This window comes from Choristoneura fumiferana, chromosome 16 (genome assembly GCF_025370935.1).
Source record: "Choristoneura fumiferana chromosome 16, NRCan_CFum_1, whole genome shotgun sequence".
NCBI classification, from domain to species: domain Eukaryota; kingdom Metazoa; phylum Arthropoda; class Insecta; order Lepidoptera; family Tortricidae; genus Choristoneura; species Choristoneura fumiferana.
The window spans coordinates 10,076,371-10,096,996 of record NC_133487.1 but is presented as its reverse complement, the minus strand read 5'-3'; the positions used below and the strand labels follow the sequence as shown (position 1 = coordinate 10,096,996).

Genomic DNA, 20,626 nt, shown 5'->3' with positions numbered 1-20,626 from the left:
ATAACAAAACTTTGTGCGTTACGTTGTGGACGACCGGCTTGTCTGCAGAACAACTAGTCATCTCACACTTTGAGACGCCATTTTCCTACATTGTAACATAATAATAACAGGCCCAACTGAAGGAATATGATACAAACTGTAAAGTAAAATATAATCCGTTTCTTAGGGCGTTTTTTTTTTGTTTTTAGAAATAAGAAGGTCTGAAACACTACTGCAAAATGTGCTTTGTACTATCCACGCTATTTCCAAAGTTGATTTGACCGCAATTTCTATCTATTCACATTAAATTTTACGATCATTTGAAAATTTACTTAAATAGGTGTTCAATTTAGTAGTGTTCCGCAATATTCAGTACCATTGTTAAAACACTTCCGAGTACACAGAGTCCACAGAGTAGTGAAGCTATGTAGCTAACGAGTGTTAGCAATGTAAACTGGTAAATTCATCGTTTATGTTGATAGAACTGATTTCGCATATCGAATTTAGGTCAATGTAGGTACGAGTATTTGTAGCCTACGTGAGGTGTGACATTTGAATTCTCATTTCACATTTGAGTCACGTTCAAATCTTTACGGCCGTTATTTTGAAGCATGAATCACATAGGGAAGTGAATGTTGGACACAACAGAACTAATAATTTGAGAAATAATTTTTTTGGTTAGCCTTTCTTTTTCTTAATTCAGCCTGTAACGGTTTACAGGAAATTTACTCTTAAACAATTTAACATTATACAAAACTGGAAAATAAAAGAAATTACGTTAAAGTCATCAATATCTGTTGAAAAATAAGCAACATATGAGTGAATTAAATTTAAAAGTCATTGTCCGTTGTTTAGGAGTGTGTAAAGGAGTACTTTACTTACCGTGAGTGTAGAGAGGAGGGACGCGGTATTTGGAGGCAGCCGTGCATGCTATTGCGCCGGTGCCGCCTCCTAATTGCAGACCGTGGGATATCACTTGCACGATAGTTCCCACTATAGTTATAGTCCATCCCCATCCTCCTTCGGGGTAGTACCGCCGGGCGAGGGTCAGGGCAGCTCTGGCGCGCAAAGCTGCCGCCGTCTCCACTCCCACCGTGGCACCTGCGCTCGCGCACCTATACACCATAACACTTTAGCGAACTCCATAGGAAGATTCATCTACTGATTCAATTTTAATTTCTTATGTACATAGTTTAATAGAGTAGATGAGTCTTCCTTTAAAGTTAACGCTTCACTAACCGTCGGAACCTTGTCACTTCACGAGCAGCTTCGTAACCAACACTTTTAGACCGGCCACGTTCAGCATACTTATTACACTTGGCCAGCTTATTCACTCGGGTGTCACAACATGTACACAGGTCATTTTGACGATATGGTCTCGGACAACGTTCGGTGCAGTCACAATCAGGAGTCCGCCAGGAGAGAAGCCGCTGCAGCAAAGTCCGGCGACGAGCCCTATTCGCGCCCAGCTCCGTCGAACGGACTTGGCCGGTATCCAAGGAAAATGACGAGCAACGTTCGGCCACTCGAGGGATGACCCGTGTCTGACGATTATCATAAGTGATTCTCCGCGCCACGTTTTTATTGTTGCACGAAAAAGCAGGAATGAAATTGTGCGTAATGGATTCCTTTTTGGCGGCTCCATGATTTGGCAGGTCGTTTGCCGGAAAACCATTTTTTATGTTTTTGATGTCCGTGTAAAGGGATTTCCAAGTGGCGATAACCTCTTCGCGCTCTGAACCTTCACAGAAATTAGGGACAGTGATTGAATCAGGGAGTTGATTCTGCGGTGTTTGTCTCGATTTGGTAGGGACCGGCGCCTCCGGAAGTCGCGTGGGCAAACTGTCACATCGGCGAAGCGTCATTGTCATTCACCTTGGGCGCTCTCATTTTTAAATTCCAACGCACGCCTTTTGTTCATTTATTACATTTGCGGCGTACCTGGAATGATAAAGCCAATAAATACACAGCGTTACGATTAATTAACCAGTTGGGATTGATAACTTTAAGGAACAGCATACCTACCGACAAGTAATCTACGTTATTGCCGCCGATTCAAAACTACCCTCAAATGTGTTATTAAAGCTGCCCTGAAGTAGAACACGCTCTAATATTTAGAGGCGCTTACTTCAGGAAACTGTTATGTAAATTATGAGATTTAGGTAAGTTTTGGCCTAAGGTAATGTTGAGCCTATAGATTACTGTGTAGAGAGGTACAACAGCGATAAAATGTTTATGTAAAATAAGCCGTAGCAATCCCTGATCTTGACCCGATTCTCATTGCCAATCCTCCAAGCTATAAAGTTAGCAACCGTGATCTCCAATATTCTTAATGCAATATTGGATAGGTACTGGTTATTCTTTAGTGCTCACTTGAGGGTACGTTTACTTCCGTATTATATTTTTGGCCGTCGAGAATCTTAGTTTGGAATTTCTAATGCAATATTAAACTTAGTAGGTATTAACCATTTCTGAGTATTAAATAGTACAACCCAAAAGCACACCAGATTAATAACTTAACTTAACGTAGGTAATAAGACAATTGTTACTAACATATGAACTGATTTTGTTTGAAAAAATTAGGAAAATTTAAAATTTCGCACTGATTTTTTTTCTTTTTTAAGTGACATCCATCAAATTTACGCGTAGGTAATGTGATGTAAGTACCTACAGTGTACCTACACACGTGATTGTGTAATTATGTGACTTTCTTGATTATATTTAGTTTTGGTCAATTCTACAGAATGATTAATCACAGATGTGCATTGAAAAAAAATATACATATAACATATATATAATTACATTATCCTCCTTCTTTTTAAGTCGCTTAAATAGTTTTACCTAAGTTAAATAAAAATGGAAAGCTTTTAATTAAACTCGAATTGTATTAACTCGCAATAGTTATTACGTATGTATGTTGTTCAGAATCACTAAGAAAATAAGAGTTAGATGCCTTAAGTTAGTCGGTGATAGCAATCTGATTACAGACGCTGATTCGTGGGCGTCTACGAAAATAGCTCTCCTTAAATCTGGCGGGAACTTTAATTGCTGATTTGCCTTTAGCTCATTGGGAAGATTTATAAAGCATCCAACCCGTTTAAGACATGTCTGGCTTGTTTATACCAAAAGCTTTATCTAAAACTTACAGGAGCTTGTAGGTACTGATAAAAAAAGCCACAAAAACTTTTGATCATAAAAAATGGCAACTCTACCGAAACAACATATTTTTAGTGACGGTTTAGAAAACTTTCAAACTGTAAAGTTCGGCAACAGTTTTCTATGAAAGAAACTCGTGGGGAACAAAACAAAGGTTTGCTTTATCGGTACCAAGTTTTCAGAACTCCTCGGTAAATTTCTGAGCATAATGAGATTTAGCCGTTAGAAATAATTCAAACTGAAAAAGCGGTTCTCAAAGGGATTCTCTAAAAAATTCGCGTCACTGGCAGACTCTCTAGGTGTGAATTACTTAAATGGAAAATTACAGTCTGGCGTTAAAAAGGGGTGAAAATAATCTGTGACAGAATTGAAACTACTATATTAAGAAGAGAGTGAAGGCGAAACACCGAAGTTTTCAGACACCATTTCATTCCGTTGGCCATTCATAGCCCGTAATTACATGCGCGGACTCCTTTGTTGCCTCATCGCTTTGCAGACAATTGAATTTCAAATCCATTCCTTTTATTATCCACAGCATGATCCCTGAACTTCTATCTGCGCCTTCCATCCATTTTTGGTAGGTACGTATTGTATTGCAGAGTCTGGGAAAATATTTTCGTTATCCAACAAACGGCTGCGGTATATGAAAACGTTGACTTGACAATAGATGGTTGTTTGTTATGATGAGTTCGTCTCTTTTCCACTGACTGATTATGAATATAAACAGAATGGCAACACATCATAGATGGCACGCTATCTAGTACAACTCTGTCGATTAGAGTTCCATTTGCTTACATGTAGGTACATGTTATTTACGTTTTAATATCACATCTTAAAAGTAATTCACGGTTCATACACATGGTGAGTGTCCCAAAGCCAGTACTAGTTCAAAGCAGTATTTCCTGACCATGTGCGGTGCATTTATTAATTCATTTGCAATTTTTTATTTTAAATGGTAATTTTCTCAAAACAGGTATGTAGGCTCCTGGTAGGAGTAGCGGGAAACCGGTGGATGCAAGTGGCGAGTTGTCGTTCATTGTGGCGTTCTAAGGGAGAGGCCTTTGTCCAGCAGTGGACGTCTTCGGGCTGATGATGATGATGAGGTATGTAGGTATTTCTTTTTAAATTAATATGCGAATTACTGCTGATAAGTACCATAGGAAATTTTTAAAAATAAAAGGAACAATTGGACCATTAATGTAAATGCATTACCTAGCCGAAACGACAAGGCAAACTATATACATAGGTACAGAACTAGTAAAGCCGTGAATCTTTAAAAACTGTTACTGCATTTTAAGCTCAATCTGCGTCTATTCTCGACATCATCACATGGATCTTAATTTAGAAAATAATAAATGAACTTTATTTTGACTGCATACTTCAAGCCAACATACTATTTTCTACTGTACCTACTTTGGGCTTTAAATGCTGTTGCATTAAAGTACAAATCGTAATTTAGCTTGCCTCAATCGTGGAACGGGGTTCCCTTTTAATTTCAAAAGGGATCCGTCAAGTGTATAAACCTGGAGGTCAAGGGAACCTATTCCGGCAATTTTGCGTACCTGGCTAATCAATCACGAACCTGCGTTGACGCTGAGCTGCGAATGATTGAAGGCTTGTAACGATTAAATAATGACGTTTATCAATTACTTTAATATTTCCTTACTGATATTATAAATGCGAATTCGAGTTTAATTTTTTAGGGTTCCGGAGCCAAAATGGCAAAAACGGAACTCTTATAGTTTCGCCATGTCTGTCTGTCCGTCCGCGGCTTTGCTTAGGGACTATCAATGCTAGACAGCTGTAATTTTGCACGAATATGTATGTAAACTATGCCGACAAAATGGTACAATAAAAACTAAAAAAAATTTTTTTAGTGAACCTCCCAGAGACGTAAAGTGGGGGTGTTTTTTTTTCTCTTATCCAACCTTGTAGTGTGGGGTATCGTTGGATAGGTCTTTTAAAATCATTAGGGGGTTGCTAGAACGATTTTTCGATTCAATGATTTGTTTGCAAAATATTCAACTTTAAAGTGCAAATTTTCATTTTAATCGAGCGCCCCCCCCTCTAAAATCTAAACCGGTGGTTGGAAAAATTTGAAAAAACTCAGAATGGTAGTTAGTATATCAAACTTTCAAGGAAAACTATAACGGCTAAGTTTGCTTGAGAATTATTAGTACTTTAAAAGTAAATAGCAACCTAAGGTATAAAATATACCTAAACTTGGAAGATTCCGTATAAAATACGAAATCATTAGAAAATATTACTTAATTTTTTCATAATGGCTACGGAACCCTATTTTGGGCATGTCCGACACGCTCTTGGCCGGTTTTTTGTACGCTGAACCAGTTTAGATGGAAGGTTATAGGATAGTTTTATCCTGGAAAATTGCATCGTTGCTCTTCATAAAACAGGTTATCCTAGCATGAAGGTCAAGAAATTTACCTTGATGTAGTCATAACAAATATTTAAAGTAGCTTTATATATTTTTAAATAATAAGAAGTGGATTCTTAAATAACTATTATTATTTTTATATTATTCTTATGATTTTTGCTGACAATAAACGAATTCTTAGCTTTTGAAAACGGTTAATAGCTGGTGGTGAAAAAAATCACATAACTTCTGAAAACCGGAAAGTAGCAACTAAATGCCATGAAAATAGATGTAACATTTGAAAAACTCCACCATTTAATAAATACGTTATGTGTAAATAAATAACCGCTCTTATTCTCGACTAGCCACTCAAACACATCAAGAGTAATGAGTAAACATAAAACATTTTATTTCATGCAACAAATGTACGGATGAATGACAGAAATGATAGTGTGAATGTGGGTTAGCGTGCCGTTAAAATAATACATGGATCTGATAAATCGCGGGAATACCAGAACAGGGAACTTACCTAACAGAATATACAATTTATTAAAATATATGCGCATAAATACTTTTTATAAATATGCTAGAAGTAAACTTGGTTTGATTAGAAATGAGACAAGGAATCTTATCAAACGTGTTAAGTACTTTCACCTTTGTAGTGTTAAATAGGTATGGATGATAATTAGCAATAGAGATTGCAACAAGTTCTTCAAGTCGTTACACTCTGGACAGAGTGGACATGGACTTAGTCTATGCAGAATTTGTTTGTTTTATTTGTTTAGCCCGCGGGAACTATACATTTTTCCGGGATAAAAACTGTCCTATGTCCTTTTCGGGGTCTCCCATACTATATTTCTTCAAGATCTGTTAAATATTTTGAGTGTGATAACAAACAAACAAATTAACATACTGACATTAAAATTTACTTATAATATTACGTCGTTAGGAAGTTAGGATGCCCACCTATGAACTCGTTGTGCCAGTGAACCCTCGAAGATTTTGAAAACGAACACAATACCATGGAACAGTTTGGCGGCCGAGATTTTCCCAACTCACTACAATATGGTTACCTTCTAAAAGCGAGTGTACAATTTCTTGTAAGGACGACAACGCATCTGCAGTTCTGGAAATTATTAATAAAAAAATGCTATTACAGTACGCAAGATTTTTTAAATGACTATGATTTATAACTATCATTATTACAGTTCCTTTGACATGCAATTATTTAAATAGAATAGATTGATTATTGTTTATTATTTAATATTTTATTACTCACTTATAATTTTTTATTTCATTAGTCCATATTACTGTCTGTTTCTTGCATGGTAATTTGCTTGTTATTTTTAATTTTTAGTGCTAAAATTAAAATTCCTTACTTTTACTTTATATTTGTACGCCAACAGGCAAAACATAGTGATACACACTGTATTTTTTTTCTACCTGTATTTTGTTTACCTATGTTTTACAAATAAATAATTCTGATTCTGATTCTGCTGCGTATGTCTGCGGGCGACGGTATTACTTAACATCAGGTGTCAGGTGAACCGTTTTACTTATTAGTCTGCTATTACATTTAAAAAAAAACCTAATTAAACAGTATAATTGTTTCAGTGGTATCAAAACTCGATTCCTCATAGCTTCTGCACACCATTAATCCATGTTAGCGCTATGTGGGAAGTAGTGTTTAAAGAAATAGCGACTAATTCGTCTTGGGGTTGCTCAGTTGAGACAAATCTATTTATTATGCCGAATGAACGAGCTGTATTCTGCAGTGACATTCGGACTGTGATTAATTTTCATATTCAAATTACGGCCCGGCCGGGTGTTGATTTTCTTTTGTTGAAAGGGCGTAGTTTTAGAATTTAAATAATTAATAGGACTTACTAACGTTAACCTGCGGCTCCGCCCCAGTTATTACCTTCAAGATAGATATGGTAGATTTTTTTTGACATTCATAAGTGCTTGTTGTATAGCCTAAATTGAATAAAGATATTTTGACTTTGACTTTGAAACATTTAAAATCTTAAAGAGGTTAGGTAATGGTAGCATTTTTAAAGCACAATGTTCGCTCGAACAATTCCATCTATTGATTACAGACTAACATGACATTAATAATCCCAATCAAGATCTTTCTCTATAAGCTTTGTCTGTGCGCTAAATTTATTTAAATCTATCCAGCTTTTATACGTGATTGAGCAACAAATATCCAAACATGTTCACAAATTTTTATTTATAGTATTAAGTAGGATGTTTTAAATAGTGGGTAACTAAAAAAACCTCACTTGTGCGTGTGCGTGCGTGCGTGCGTGCGTGCGTGTGTGTGTGTGTGTGTGTGTGTGTGTGTGTGTGTGTGTGTGTGTGTGTGTGTGTGTGTGTGTGTGTGTGTGTGTGTGTGTGTGTGTGTGTGTGCTTAACTGATTAAGTTGAAAATAATTTTCCTAGAAACTTTTTATCAAGCTTGACTTCAGTGATTTCAACCATGGTTGTTAGTATAAGAGAAAATAGCAGCCTAAGGTGCAAAATACACCTAAACTTGGAAGATTCCGTACACAAAATGAAATCTTTAGAAAAATATTACTTGATTTTTCGTAATGGCTACGTAACCCTATTTTTGGCGTCTCCGGCGTTGACACGCTCTTGGCCAGTTTTTATTTTCTTGTAATCTGCTTATTAAAACTATGTGTAAAAGTTTATACTTACCTACGTTATAATGACGCGCTGCTTTGACAGCTTTGAATAAGATGTCAGATATTTATCCATTTGACTTCAATATCCGTTTTCCACTATAAATCCAGAGGAAAGGGAAATAATCTATTTCAAGTTCATATTATTTACATTTCTTCTCAGAATTAATAGGGAAAAACAAGAAGCAGCCACGTGACTTTAGTTACGAAATATTCGAATCAAGAACCAGAAACAATAATGAGGATATTAAGATGACACTTTACAAAACAACTCTCAGTCAATGTCCAAAACAAAATAAGGAAAAAATTCCATCGAGACTGCGTTCATATTACAATACAAACTTAATTGTAATCACAGAGTAATAAATACAGATAACTGTTTTCTTACAAAACATAAATAATTTTCTTAATAACCACGGCACTCGAATGGCATTATTGTATTATTAATTACTTAAAATATGTATAGCATTATTATAGTCTTTTATGCAACAGTTTTATAACAGGGTTCAAAAAAGGTGAGTGGCGTGAGTTACGATGTGAGCTTTAGCGAACATCGTAAGAAAAAGACGCCACGAGCTTTTTTTGACTTACTTATACAACGTTGCATACAATACTTTTTCTTCGACTGGGTACTTATTAATTACAATTCAAAATTAGAGAAATAGTAAACTTTAAACGTTTACATACTTTAGTAAAACAAGTGAGAAATATGAAAATGACAATATTTGTCCAATTTAAATTTTGTTTTTGATTAACGTTTACTTGCCTGTGACGATGTTAAAAATACGCGTAACTTAAATGTTGGCAGGCTATGGATTATGTTCGGAAAGTTTTTATTCTGTATAAAACCATAATATAAAATATGTAACTAGCTGCACCTTAGCCTGTCCGAACGTACGAAATAAGAAAAAAAAGTAAGTTGTTGCAGTACCGTTTTAGCAACATTACGATACAGTGCTTAAAGCTTAAAGGGAATAGACAATATAGACTTTTCCAGAACCTTGTTATGTATGCTGTTATATTATTGTTAGTGATTAAGTAAATCGCAGATTACAGTATAGGAGTAGAAAAAATACTTAAAATATGTACCTCGAAAATGGAAAGAGTTTCGAATCAGATGGATGAAAGAAAATGCTTAACGGATATCTGCTGATGATACAGAAATAAAAACTACTGATAATACCATAAATTGTACTCTGGAGCGAGGCAATCCATTTAGCTCTTAAAGCAATAAAACGCAATTAATTTCATCGTTAACATTGCACGGTTCTGGCTCCAATGGCGGCCGACTTTGTCGAGAAAAAATAAACTAATAAATGCTTCTTAGTTCACGCTGCTCTCTCAAATGTCTTTCACAAAATAGCATCATGAAGAAGATATTTATTACGAAATCTGAACTAGTAATAGATAACTGTATCTATTAGTCAAGAATATAATACAGACACCACAACTAAATCAAAACTTCCATCCTGCTTAATCCACGCCCCAAATTGACTTCAAAGGATGTTTTAAATTGTCAGTGGGACATTAAACTTATTTAAGCCAATGATAAATCTAGCGCCATTAACCATCTACAGTATCATGATGTATTAATGGTACTCTTACAAAAATAAAGTCAACATAATCCCTACATGAGCAAAGTTCACGGCCAAAAGAAGAGAGGGCAATTTATCTCCACGCACTTCCCATTACACCAACAAATTATGTTATGGCAATTTTAGCCAAAATTGTTAAAGGCTTTATCCACACGTCTGTTTTTCTTGTTTGTTTTATTTAAACGCTCAGCACTGTGTACTCGTTCAAAAAGCTTAAGCTTAATTGCGACCTCATACCATATTTAAGTTAGTACGTTACATGTTTTACTTCTAAAACGTAAAATTTCAAAGGTTAACTTAAGATGTAAAGTAATTGATTGAACCTAAAACACTTTGAAAGTGAACGCAATCCATCAGTCGGATAAACGTCGCGACGAAATCTTGTAAAGCGACAGACTCGCAAAAGAATCCGAGGATTGCCGGATCAGGACACTCATTTCCTCGTCCCAAGTCAGACTAACTCGATGAATTCCCAGAAGATTGTTCAAGTTTGACGCAACTTGAAGGACATCGCAGAATTCAGATTGGATTTAGGTTCAGGTCCTTACTGTAACGAGTGCCTCTTGGTCTGTCGTCATGGAGTATAAAGGTGAATGGTTTTAGTTCATTGAGTACAGCATCTTTTACTTGCGATAATAGATTTGTTTAGTTGTTTGTTTGTCTAAACTACGTTCATAATAAAACCGTAGACAACAATGTTGTCCGTGTAAAATTTGTGAACCGATGCATCAAGCATGGTAACTGTTATTTCTCACTCCAGTTTTTTCGTGTTTTTCAAAAATGTTGGTGTAAAATATTCAATCACATTGATGTTGCGCAAACAAATATTTTCTTTAAATTCTCAGTAGCAGTTGTCAACTCTTTGGGTAAAAATTACACTTCAATGTGGTCTCAGAGGCCCAAGTAAAATTTTGGTCTGTGAACATGAAATTTTATGTCACTTATAAGAGAGTTCGATGCCACATTGCAATTAATCCTATAGATAGGACACTGGACCGTTGGAGGTTAGGTTCAGTAACAGTAATACGAAGAATAATTTATTTGCATCGCTCACTCCCACACATAATTATTTGTTACAGAATATTTTTTTATCTGCCTTGTCACTGATGGATATAATGTCCTAATAAGCCTGCTATTTCCTAGTACTTCATATTTTGTGAATCAATATATGAATAAATGTGAAATGTACTACGTGGAGTACAACTTTTTCAGTAAAATAATAACTTCAATTATGTTGAATCCATTTCCAAAATTAACTACAATAACTACAACTGCTTATATGTATTTTTCTAACAGGTGTATGTGTCACTGCTGTTATAAATAAATTATTTTCTCGTTCTTTCTTTCAAAATTACAAATCTGGAAATTTTCAACTCAACTGGGCACTATGTTTGTTATAAAATGGCAAGATTCACGAGGACTGCTTCTTTTACAACTGAGGACTGCTAATTTTCAAAAAGTTTCTCATTGCATTCCTTCCAGGTATTGTTTGTTTTTCTCTGCACTAGGGTACCGTTTTCTGAGCAAAGAATGTCGACTATTCCGAGCAGCAGCGGTTTGAGGCAAACACTTTTGCTCTAATGAAGAATCCTACGACCATGTCATGGTATAAGTACGCTACCACAAACTCATGTAGCTTGATGCTTTGGTTGCTAGAGTAGGTACTATTAAATACCTAGTATATAAAATAAAACACTTTCAAATATCATAATAAACATGTACCTATAAATATATGAAATAGGTAAGTAGTGGATTATAACCAAGGGTTGAAAGTGACCCATTTTGCCCGAGATATTTCTGGCGCTCGAACGAAGTTAATTGTTAAGGGGAAATGGGTGATCTCACCTGAGTTAGGTATATACTTGGGTAGGTACTTGGGTTCTCTGACTTTTTCCAACTCACGATTCCCAAATGTTTAATTTGCCAAACTTCAACGTTCATTTCCCAACCCAGGATTTTCTCTAAAACTATATTTTTTTCGGAACTTTCATTAAACAAACCTAACTTAACCTACTGTGTTCTATAAAAGCATAAGAAAATACACTGAGAAAAATTTTTGGTTTAAGAGAAAATTGAGATTTGTGAAATAAAACATTTGGCAAACAATAATTCTGTGAAAAAGCAGGATACTGTTCATGCCAGTGGTACGCCTACCCATATTAGGGGGTTTTCAGAAAAAAAATTACCCGTTTTGCCTTAATTATCCTTAATTTTCCATACAACATTTATTAATCAGTTTTGTGACGGTCCATACAACGTTATGGGTAACTGCTTCACAAAACTGACAATTGAAAGTGGGACACCTTTTTTATTGCTTACCTAAATCGATATTGCGCGTGATTCTGTGTAGAAATAACCCAAAATTTGTTAGGTTTAAAAAAGTACCTACAGGGTACACTTTTTTCTGAAAAATGCCCATTAACCAACCTAAAAAGTAGAAAAACCCTCGACATTACCATTTCAAAATTCAGTATTTCACTGATTTAAATGCAACACAGCTAATAACCACCTTAAGGAAACTCGTTTTCACGTAAAAAACTGCATCAAAATCGGTCCATCCGTTTGATAGCTTCGATGCCACAGACGAACAGACAGACATTGGCGTCAAACGTATAACGCCCCTTTATCGGGGTTAAAATAGTGTATTTTAATATTATGTTAAAACAATGAATGTGGTAAAAACAACTACAAAAATACATAATATATAAATATACACTTAGTATCTTCCTTTCTACATATTGGAGTCTTTCTTACATGGAACAAACGGACTAAAACGTTAACGTGGGAGTTGAAGATACCGAACGTCAATAGAATCCCGCATCCACGATAAATATTTAAGCGTTTGTCGTATGCAAGCAACTTCCTTATTCCCCAAGAATTTATTATGACGTTGTACCTTACAAAACCTTGGGATTACGAATTAATGCACCCGAGAGATCCTAGAATAACAATAAAACGCTGAAGTATGAGTAACTTTAAGCTTTTAAAATCCAATTCCGCTGAAAAATACTTAAAACGAAGCTCTTTTCTGAAGAAAAATGTAATACCCGAAATGTTTACGTGCAGCAATAGAAGGTAAGTGCGTTTCGGTTTTGAGAATATCTTGGATGTTCAAACTTTTACAAGTGGTTTAGTTTAAGTTTAATGCGAGCGATTCCTCCAGTTTGTCTTATTTTGCAAGTAGGTACGGAAAAAACAAGTTTTGGCGATCAAATAAAACAACAAAACAAATAAAATAAGCAAGGCAACAAACTTTACGATTTATGACGTATTATAAAAAAAAAATACTAGATCTCGTTCAAACCAATTTTCGTTGGAAGTTTATATGGTAACATTCTCTTATTTTAGAAGTTACAGGGGGGGGGACTCACATTTTACCACTTCGGAAGTGTCTCTCGCGCAAACTATTCAGTTTAGAAAAAAAAATATTAGAAACATCAATATCATTTTTGAAGACCTATCCATAGATACCCCACACGTATGGGTTGGATAAAAAAAAATGAGTTTCAGTTCTAAGTATGAGGAACCCCAAAATGTATTGTTTTTTTTCTATTCTTGTGTGAAAATCTTAGGTTGCGGTTCACAGAATACATCTACTTACCAAGTTTCAACATGTTATACTTCTTATAGTTTCGGAAAAAAGTCGTTGTGACATAAAGACGGACAGACAGACAGACAGACATGACGCTTCCATAAGGGTTCCTTTTTTTGCCATTTGGCTACGGAACCCTAAAAAGGACAATAGTCTCATTGATATATGTGTAGGTGGTTTCTGATTGAATCGACAAAATGTCACGGCCAATTTCCAGCAACTGGTTAAATGGAGCGCCTCCGTGACTAGCATCACCGAAACATGAAGCACGGGAGGCCAGCTGTTCGCGCATCCTTTTCTAACTAATGCAGCGTGATAGAGATACAACAAGCAGGAAAATGAAGTGTGTATGTCACACCGAATGTGCACCTACTTGTAGATTTTAAAGTCATGTACAATGACACAAATTTTAATACCAACGGTCAATCTTTTTTAAATGATGCCTAGAAATATTTTTCGTGTGAAGAAAAACAGTTTGTAGAAAAAAAATGAATAAGGTAGACACTTGAAAAAGTAAAAAGGATGAAACAAAAATAATATTTTGCTCTACCGTCAAACGATATGAGATTTACTAACTAATGGTTAAATATATGTATATAATGATATATAACTACTAATATTTGTTCCCGTTATTCTGTCAACACTACTTTAAAAAAAAATCGTACTTCCAAATTGATAATTTTTCTAAGCGATCTTTATGAACATTATTGATTTGAGATAAGAAATTTCTTCGAAGTAGTAACGAAATACAAATAAGCATTGGTACATCTATGTTTTCTTTTTTAGGTTTTAGGTACATTGATGCAGATCTTTATTCCGCCGATGCCAAGGTTGATTTGACTTAACAGTTGATCGGTATTCATCTACGCATACATTTCTATATCTCAAATTGACCCACATTTCTTTGACAACTTACAAATTACTGTCGATTTACTGTCTCACACTTATAAGCAAGGCCTTCAATCTCACAAGTTTTAAGACGACAATTTGTAGTGTGATTGTGGGCGTTCGAAAATTGATGTTCATTCTATTCAATATAAAAAAAAATACTTTGAATAAATTCATAGCAATGTCACTGACAATGGCAGAGATTCGAACTATACAGCTTGTGTGACCTGGACTTTAATCATTAAGCTAAATTACCTGACAAAAGGCCCCTTTGTATACACACAAAGGGTTACATGAATATTTCGATAGAGGAACTATTGCGATCGATACGTCGACTCAACTTCCGTTAATTACGAGTATAGTTCTGACAATATATCATGACTGGATTATATTAGGTGTTCCCTCATAATACTACACAAGAGCCTAAACCAATATATGTACAACATGAATGACATAATAGTAGATTGTTCAACAAGGGACTAAAACAAGCCATAATGACACGAGATGTTTAGCCACCCGAGTAGTGCGAGGTATAGTTCGAGTGGTATTATGGTTGTTTAGTCTCGCGTTATACAATACTTTTCACTTTGAATGCCAGGAAAAAAACAATGTTCTGTTCAAAATTACAATATTACTTTTTAAAAACGTACGCTTGACTAATGGACAGGCCATCTATTCAAAATTCAAATACTTAGAAAAAAAAATGTTTTACGGTTTTTTCTTTTCTTTTATTTTTTATGAAGTGACGCTTTATATGCTTGCATATTTAGCCAACAGTTTCAAAATTGAAAACTATTTTAAAACTAATTATAGACTATGCATAATAAAATGAATTAATCTTGTGTTTCACGAAATTTAATCTTGTTTTTTTTTTATATTTTCCACAGTCATCATTTTGAGGTTATTTCCACGCCCTAAAACTCCTCCGTTCACAAATACCGTGTTGGCTGTTTAGAGGTTTCCAACGTTAATTAAAAAAAATACTATCATATCACTAGAGAATAAAAAGGAGCTTTAGTACTGATATGCAGAGACTAAAGTAATATTAGAGCATGAGAAAAGAAAAATCTTTTGTAATTCTTACTTTGCTAATGATTTCATCTTTATGTCCAGTATAATATTTAATTTAATTTTTATTTCCTAATTATTGTTGACTTTCGATTTATTTTCCTTCACTCAGTTCAAAAACGTATCTATTTAAGTAAATTTAAGATAATTGCAGTACCCTGACAGGGGCTCATGTGCCAAGTAGCATATACCTTTCTCTCTTTGGACTACAATAACTGCACAAATGAGCATGATCGGAATAAATACCTCGTTGAGTTTCTTGCCGGATTCTTCTCAACAGAGGTTTTTCAGAACCGGTGGTTTTTGACATTCATAATGCTTGTTATAGCCTAAATTGAATAAATATATTTTGACTTTGACTTTAACTTTGAATGAAAATGAGCCTATTTATATCTCTGATAGGTGCAGGCCTCTTTATAGAATGCGAGGGCTGTAATATCACATCTATTTTAAACCTAAGAAAAGCTGAATTAAATAAAAAGTCCACAGAAAATAATAAATCGGCAAAAACTCTGCGCACCGAGGGTTCCGTACATAGACATTTATTTTTCTTTTCGTTCTATCTCTGTAATGGTTACACATACAAACGTCAAACTCGGAATAGTAGGTAATAGAGGTAATGCATATCAACAAATAATAAAAAACTGGTCAATCGTGAGTCGATCTTACGGAAAACATTAAAACTTTGTAAATAAAATTAATAATCATACGTTTCTTGTATTTCCAATTTAATTTTGTTTTTATAATTTTTTTGTTGTAGAGTTAATAAAAATACACATTATGTATGACTTCCAGCTGTTTTACTATTATGGTTCTTGAGTTACAGCCCTGTGACAGAGATACAGACAAACGGACAGCGAAGCGGCAGTTAAAGAGTTCCGTTTGTCACCCTTCGGGTACGGAACTCCAAAATAATAGACTGTTGTGTCTAATATAAATCATAGTGGCAGAGCTTGTAAGCTAAGCCCATGCTTGCGTAACTGTCAGCAAAAAACATTTTGTTGGACACCAACAATGGTCGCAGACTAAATATTTAAAAATACGACAGATAAATCATCTCGCCATTGTATTTCTTATCATTATTAGTTATGTGCCATAACCCATATCGCGGCACATCCGTTTTATGTATCTCATGTAGATGCTTATTTTTATTTGCAAAGCTTCATTATCTTTAATTTCCACGAACCATTACGTTAAGAACCGCGGCGTTTATAATGCGGCATCAAAGTAACGCCTGTAATTAAACTAATAAGAAAACATCATTGACATTACGTAATGACTACCTATTGGTTTTACTTACTAACGATAAAGATGTTTGATGTTAAGGTACTACGATTTTACTACACGTGCAAGACCCAGTCGTTTGTCTTACATACTTACTTAAACTAATACAAACATATCGTAAACTACGGATTTTCGGATCCATCTGATGGGTTCAGTACCTTGATTTACGAGTATTTGTATTACCCTGGAATAAGTACTTAGATGACCTAGGCTAAGGTTTGCTGAACTGGGAGGCTACTATGAAATTCTAAAATCAAAGTTCGTGTCGTACCGTCCCCCTCACTCACGTATTAAATAATATAAGTGACAGAAGGACGAAACGAAACGAACTTCGATTTTCGGATTTCGTTGTGCTCCGCTGCTCAACGAATACTTATAACACAATATTAATTCAGTAAAGACTGGAAAATAAAAAACCGGCCAAGAGCGTGTCGGACACACCCGAAATAGGGTTCCGTAGCCATTACGAAAAAATTAAGTAATATTTTTCTAACGATTTCGTATTTTGTACGGAATATTCCAAGTTTGTATATTTTATACCTTAGGCTGCTATTTATTCATAAACTACAAATAATTCTCAAGAAAATTTACCGTTATAGTTTTCCTTGTAAGTTTGATATACTAACTACCATCCTGAATTTTTTCAAATTTTTCTACCCACCAGTTTAATTTTAGAGGGGCTCGATTTTAATGAATATTTGCACTTTAAAGTTGTAATATTTTACAAACAAATCTCTGAATCGAAAAATCGTCTTAGCAAACGAAAATACCTATCCTACACTATAGGGTTGGATGAGAAAAAAAAAACCCCCTACGTCTATGGGAGGTACTAAAAAATTTTTTTTTTAAATTTTAGTTGTACTATTTTGTCGGCATAGTTTACTTATATATTCGTGCAAAATTACAGCTTTCTAGCATTGATAGTCCCTGAGCAAAGCCGCGGACGGACAGACAGACAGACATGGCGAAACTATAAGGGTTCCGTTTTTGCCATTTTGGCTCCGGAACCCTAAAAACACTTAAGTTTTTGCGCATTCTGCTTAATAGGTTGTCACTAAAATGAGTTAGTTAAGTTAAGTCTCCCGTTAAATTCTGTTTAATAGGTTGTCACTAAAATAGTTAGTTACAAGTCTAGTATCCGTTATACTTAGTAATAAATACCTGGGAAACAACATTACTGAAAATGTGTTGGCTTAATAGTATCTAAGTCAACTAATGCACAGGACCTGTCACGTTAACAACGACGGAGTGAAAATCACGAAAGTTTAAGACATTAATAGTATCTTTTGATTTTCTCAAAAGTCAGGTTTGATCAATTGGCGCATCTCTTTTCATACGTTACAGTTTAATAACTATTAATGACAAGCTTTTATTTAACTTGAAATGGATGTTTGTTATATTTATTTACGTCAAATGTTGAAAGTTTAATTTCATTCACTTACATTTGCTGGAATGACTTGTAAGGCTTGCGCAATGTAAATTGGAGGACGATGCAAATACAGTCGAAGAAAAGAGTTAGTCGGGACAAGCCGCATTTAAAATGAGGTTTCTACGAGTATAATTTACAAAACAAGATCTTGAACAAAAACTTACTTCTAGAATTAGGTACTTACATAAAGTAATTTTTCTTCTAGCTTTAAAAAATAATATTCGTTTTTACAGCGCACAAATATCGTAATGACTGTGGCAAAAAACTTCAGTTTTTACAGCTCGCTACAAATGTCCCTGTCTGTATCTTATGTTCGTGGTGTTTCGTTGTACTTATTTCGAAATTAAAGCACTAAGACTAAGAATACAAATTAAGGTATTAATTTAATCCTACTAATATTAAAAACGCAAAAAAAATAATGGATGTTTGTTACTCTTTCACGCAAAAACTACTGAATTGATTTTAATGAAACTTCACAAAATAATAATTACTCATAATGCAGTAAATAAATAAAATGTTTGTCAGAATTATTGTTTGTCATAATTTTAATCACTAAAACCGTATTTTTTTTCTAAAATTTTTAAATTGGCATTCTATAGGAAATTGTAGGAAAGTTTATGTCAATTCTGAATAATTCTTGGATTCAGAGAAAAAATAATTATGACATACAACAATGCATTCCGACAAACATAATATACTTATGTATTTTATTGCAATAAAAAAAACCTTTTTGTTTAATTATGAATTTCACGAATCAATTTTAAAACCAATCGAAAGTATGAAGCCTCTAAACTGTATAAACGTTGGGTTGTCTATTTTCCTCGTGGCATGACAGGTTTGCAAGTTTAAATCATTTCTAGTTTTTTTCACCCATTTGTATAATAAATTAATCTTTAATCGCATATGCACTATTTCACTGCATTGATGGTTTAGGATTACCTACCTAGCTGCAAAAAATCTGGTTGAAATGTGCATGACGGTTGTAGTTTTTTTACTTCTGACTGGAATTTTTTAGGCAACCCACTTGCAATATATATAATTTAATATAAAATACTTCTCATCCATTAACCAATTCGGTCAAGGTCGTTGTTAAACGGATCTTAGACTATAACTCTCGGTGACTAAGTTGTCTAAAGAAATCCTTTAAAAGTTAAAAATGATTCGAATTCAATTGTTTCAACTCTGGAATTAAGAAATTACGTATTCCGTTGAAGAAAACACTTTCAGTCACAGCCCGTCAAAGTAATAAATCAAATGGAAAGAAACAATTTAAAGCAGTCTATTTCAATTTGCACGTATTAAAATAATTGAATGTCGAGGCCTATTAATTTGCAGAAAGCTGAACTAAACAAAAGAATCTGGTGACCCTTGTAAACGGCTAAAGTTTAGTCCGATAGCGGCTATTTATTATAATTTAGTGCCGCGACTTCCCGAAAAAGTTTACAAGAACTCTATGCGTAGACCGAAATTTATCGCTTTAAGTGACTGGCCAGAAAACGGACGTGGTTCCCGAAAGCTGTAGGGTAAATAAAGTGTTCATTACACGGTTAAGATACTTGGCACGAGTTAAACAAAATATCTAATAACTAGAGCATTTCGATACCGTCGTGTTTCGTCGGATAATGAACTTATTACTTTTAAAAGCCAACAGTCATGTGAGTACGTTAAAATGTTATGATTTTAAACGAAAAATATACACATCACCAAATTTCAACTGGTATGACACATTCGTCGACTCGGCCAACACAAATGTTAGTAAACAATGAAGCATAGATTAAAATTAAACTAATTCTGACAGGTCAGAGTCAGTTTTAGAACGTCTACACTTTGGTTTAAATTTTCGTTTGATCACCAGACTTTTAAATTTTATTTTGAGATTCAAATGCCGTCTTATTCGTCCATCATTTCGAAGAGTAATTACCGTGAAAACAATGAAATATAATATAATGCTACGTGAAGTAAACAATTACCTACACAGTACAATTCAACTCAATGAATTTCCACATTCAATGTTTAAAAGTATATAATATATTCAAAGCCATTGTTACAGCTACGAATTAAAAAGTATATGATTCAGCTATGTTTTTCCCGAACTTACCTCAGTAAAAGTTGCGTGTTTGATTCGCGGTCGCGGCGCTACGGCCAAAGCGCGTGCGTCCTACACCGGCGTCAGGACGACACTGGAGTGATATCACTGATAGCGAAAGAAAGCCGGCGTCTTCAAGGGGTGCAACAAAGCCATACCGCCCGGCAACATGCGTATGAAAGGGTGCATTCAGTTGTTGAGATGTTTCATGTAGAGACGTTTGAATACCGGGTTTGGCCTGTAATACGAGCAAAAAATTAAAACATCGATCATACTCGTTAAATTGAACAACATTAGTTCAGCGACATTTAAAAATAATGGAGTCTTTTAATTTTCCTTTTTTCATACAAATTAAATACTGCTATCAATGTACGTCATGCTAGAACCCAACTGACGTTGCCTGTCTCCCTATAAAAATTAAGCATTTCGCTTTACATTGCTTGTTCGAATAAACTTAAGTGTTATAAAAATTAAAAAACTAATTATTT

General features: G+C 34.7%; 1 protein-coding gene across 1 annotated transcript; it reads right to left on the bottom strand.

Annotated features, from left to right (window-relative positions):
* Positions 1–678: 678 nt before the first annotated feature.
* Positions 679–20,226, bottom strand: LOC141436506 (uncharacterized). Its single transcript, XM_074099510.1, has 4 exons — positions 20,151–20,226; positions 1,219–1,920; positions 862–1,094; positions 679–683 (listed from the first exon to the last, which is right to left on the bottom strand). Exons 2-4 carry the CDS (start codon positions 1,848–1,850, stop codon positions 679–681), a joined length of 870 nt encoding a protein of 289 aa, XP_073955611.1. The 5' UTR covers positions 1,851–1,920; positions 20,151–20,226.
* Positions 20,227–20,626: the final 400 nt, after the last annotated feature.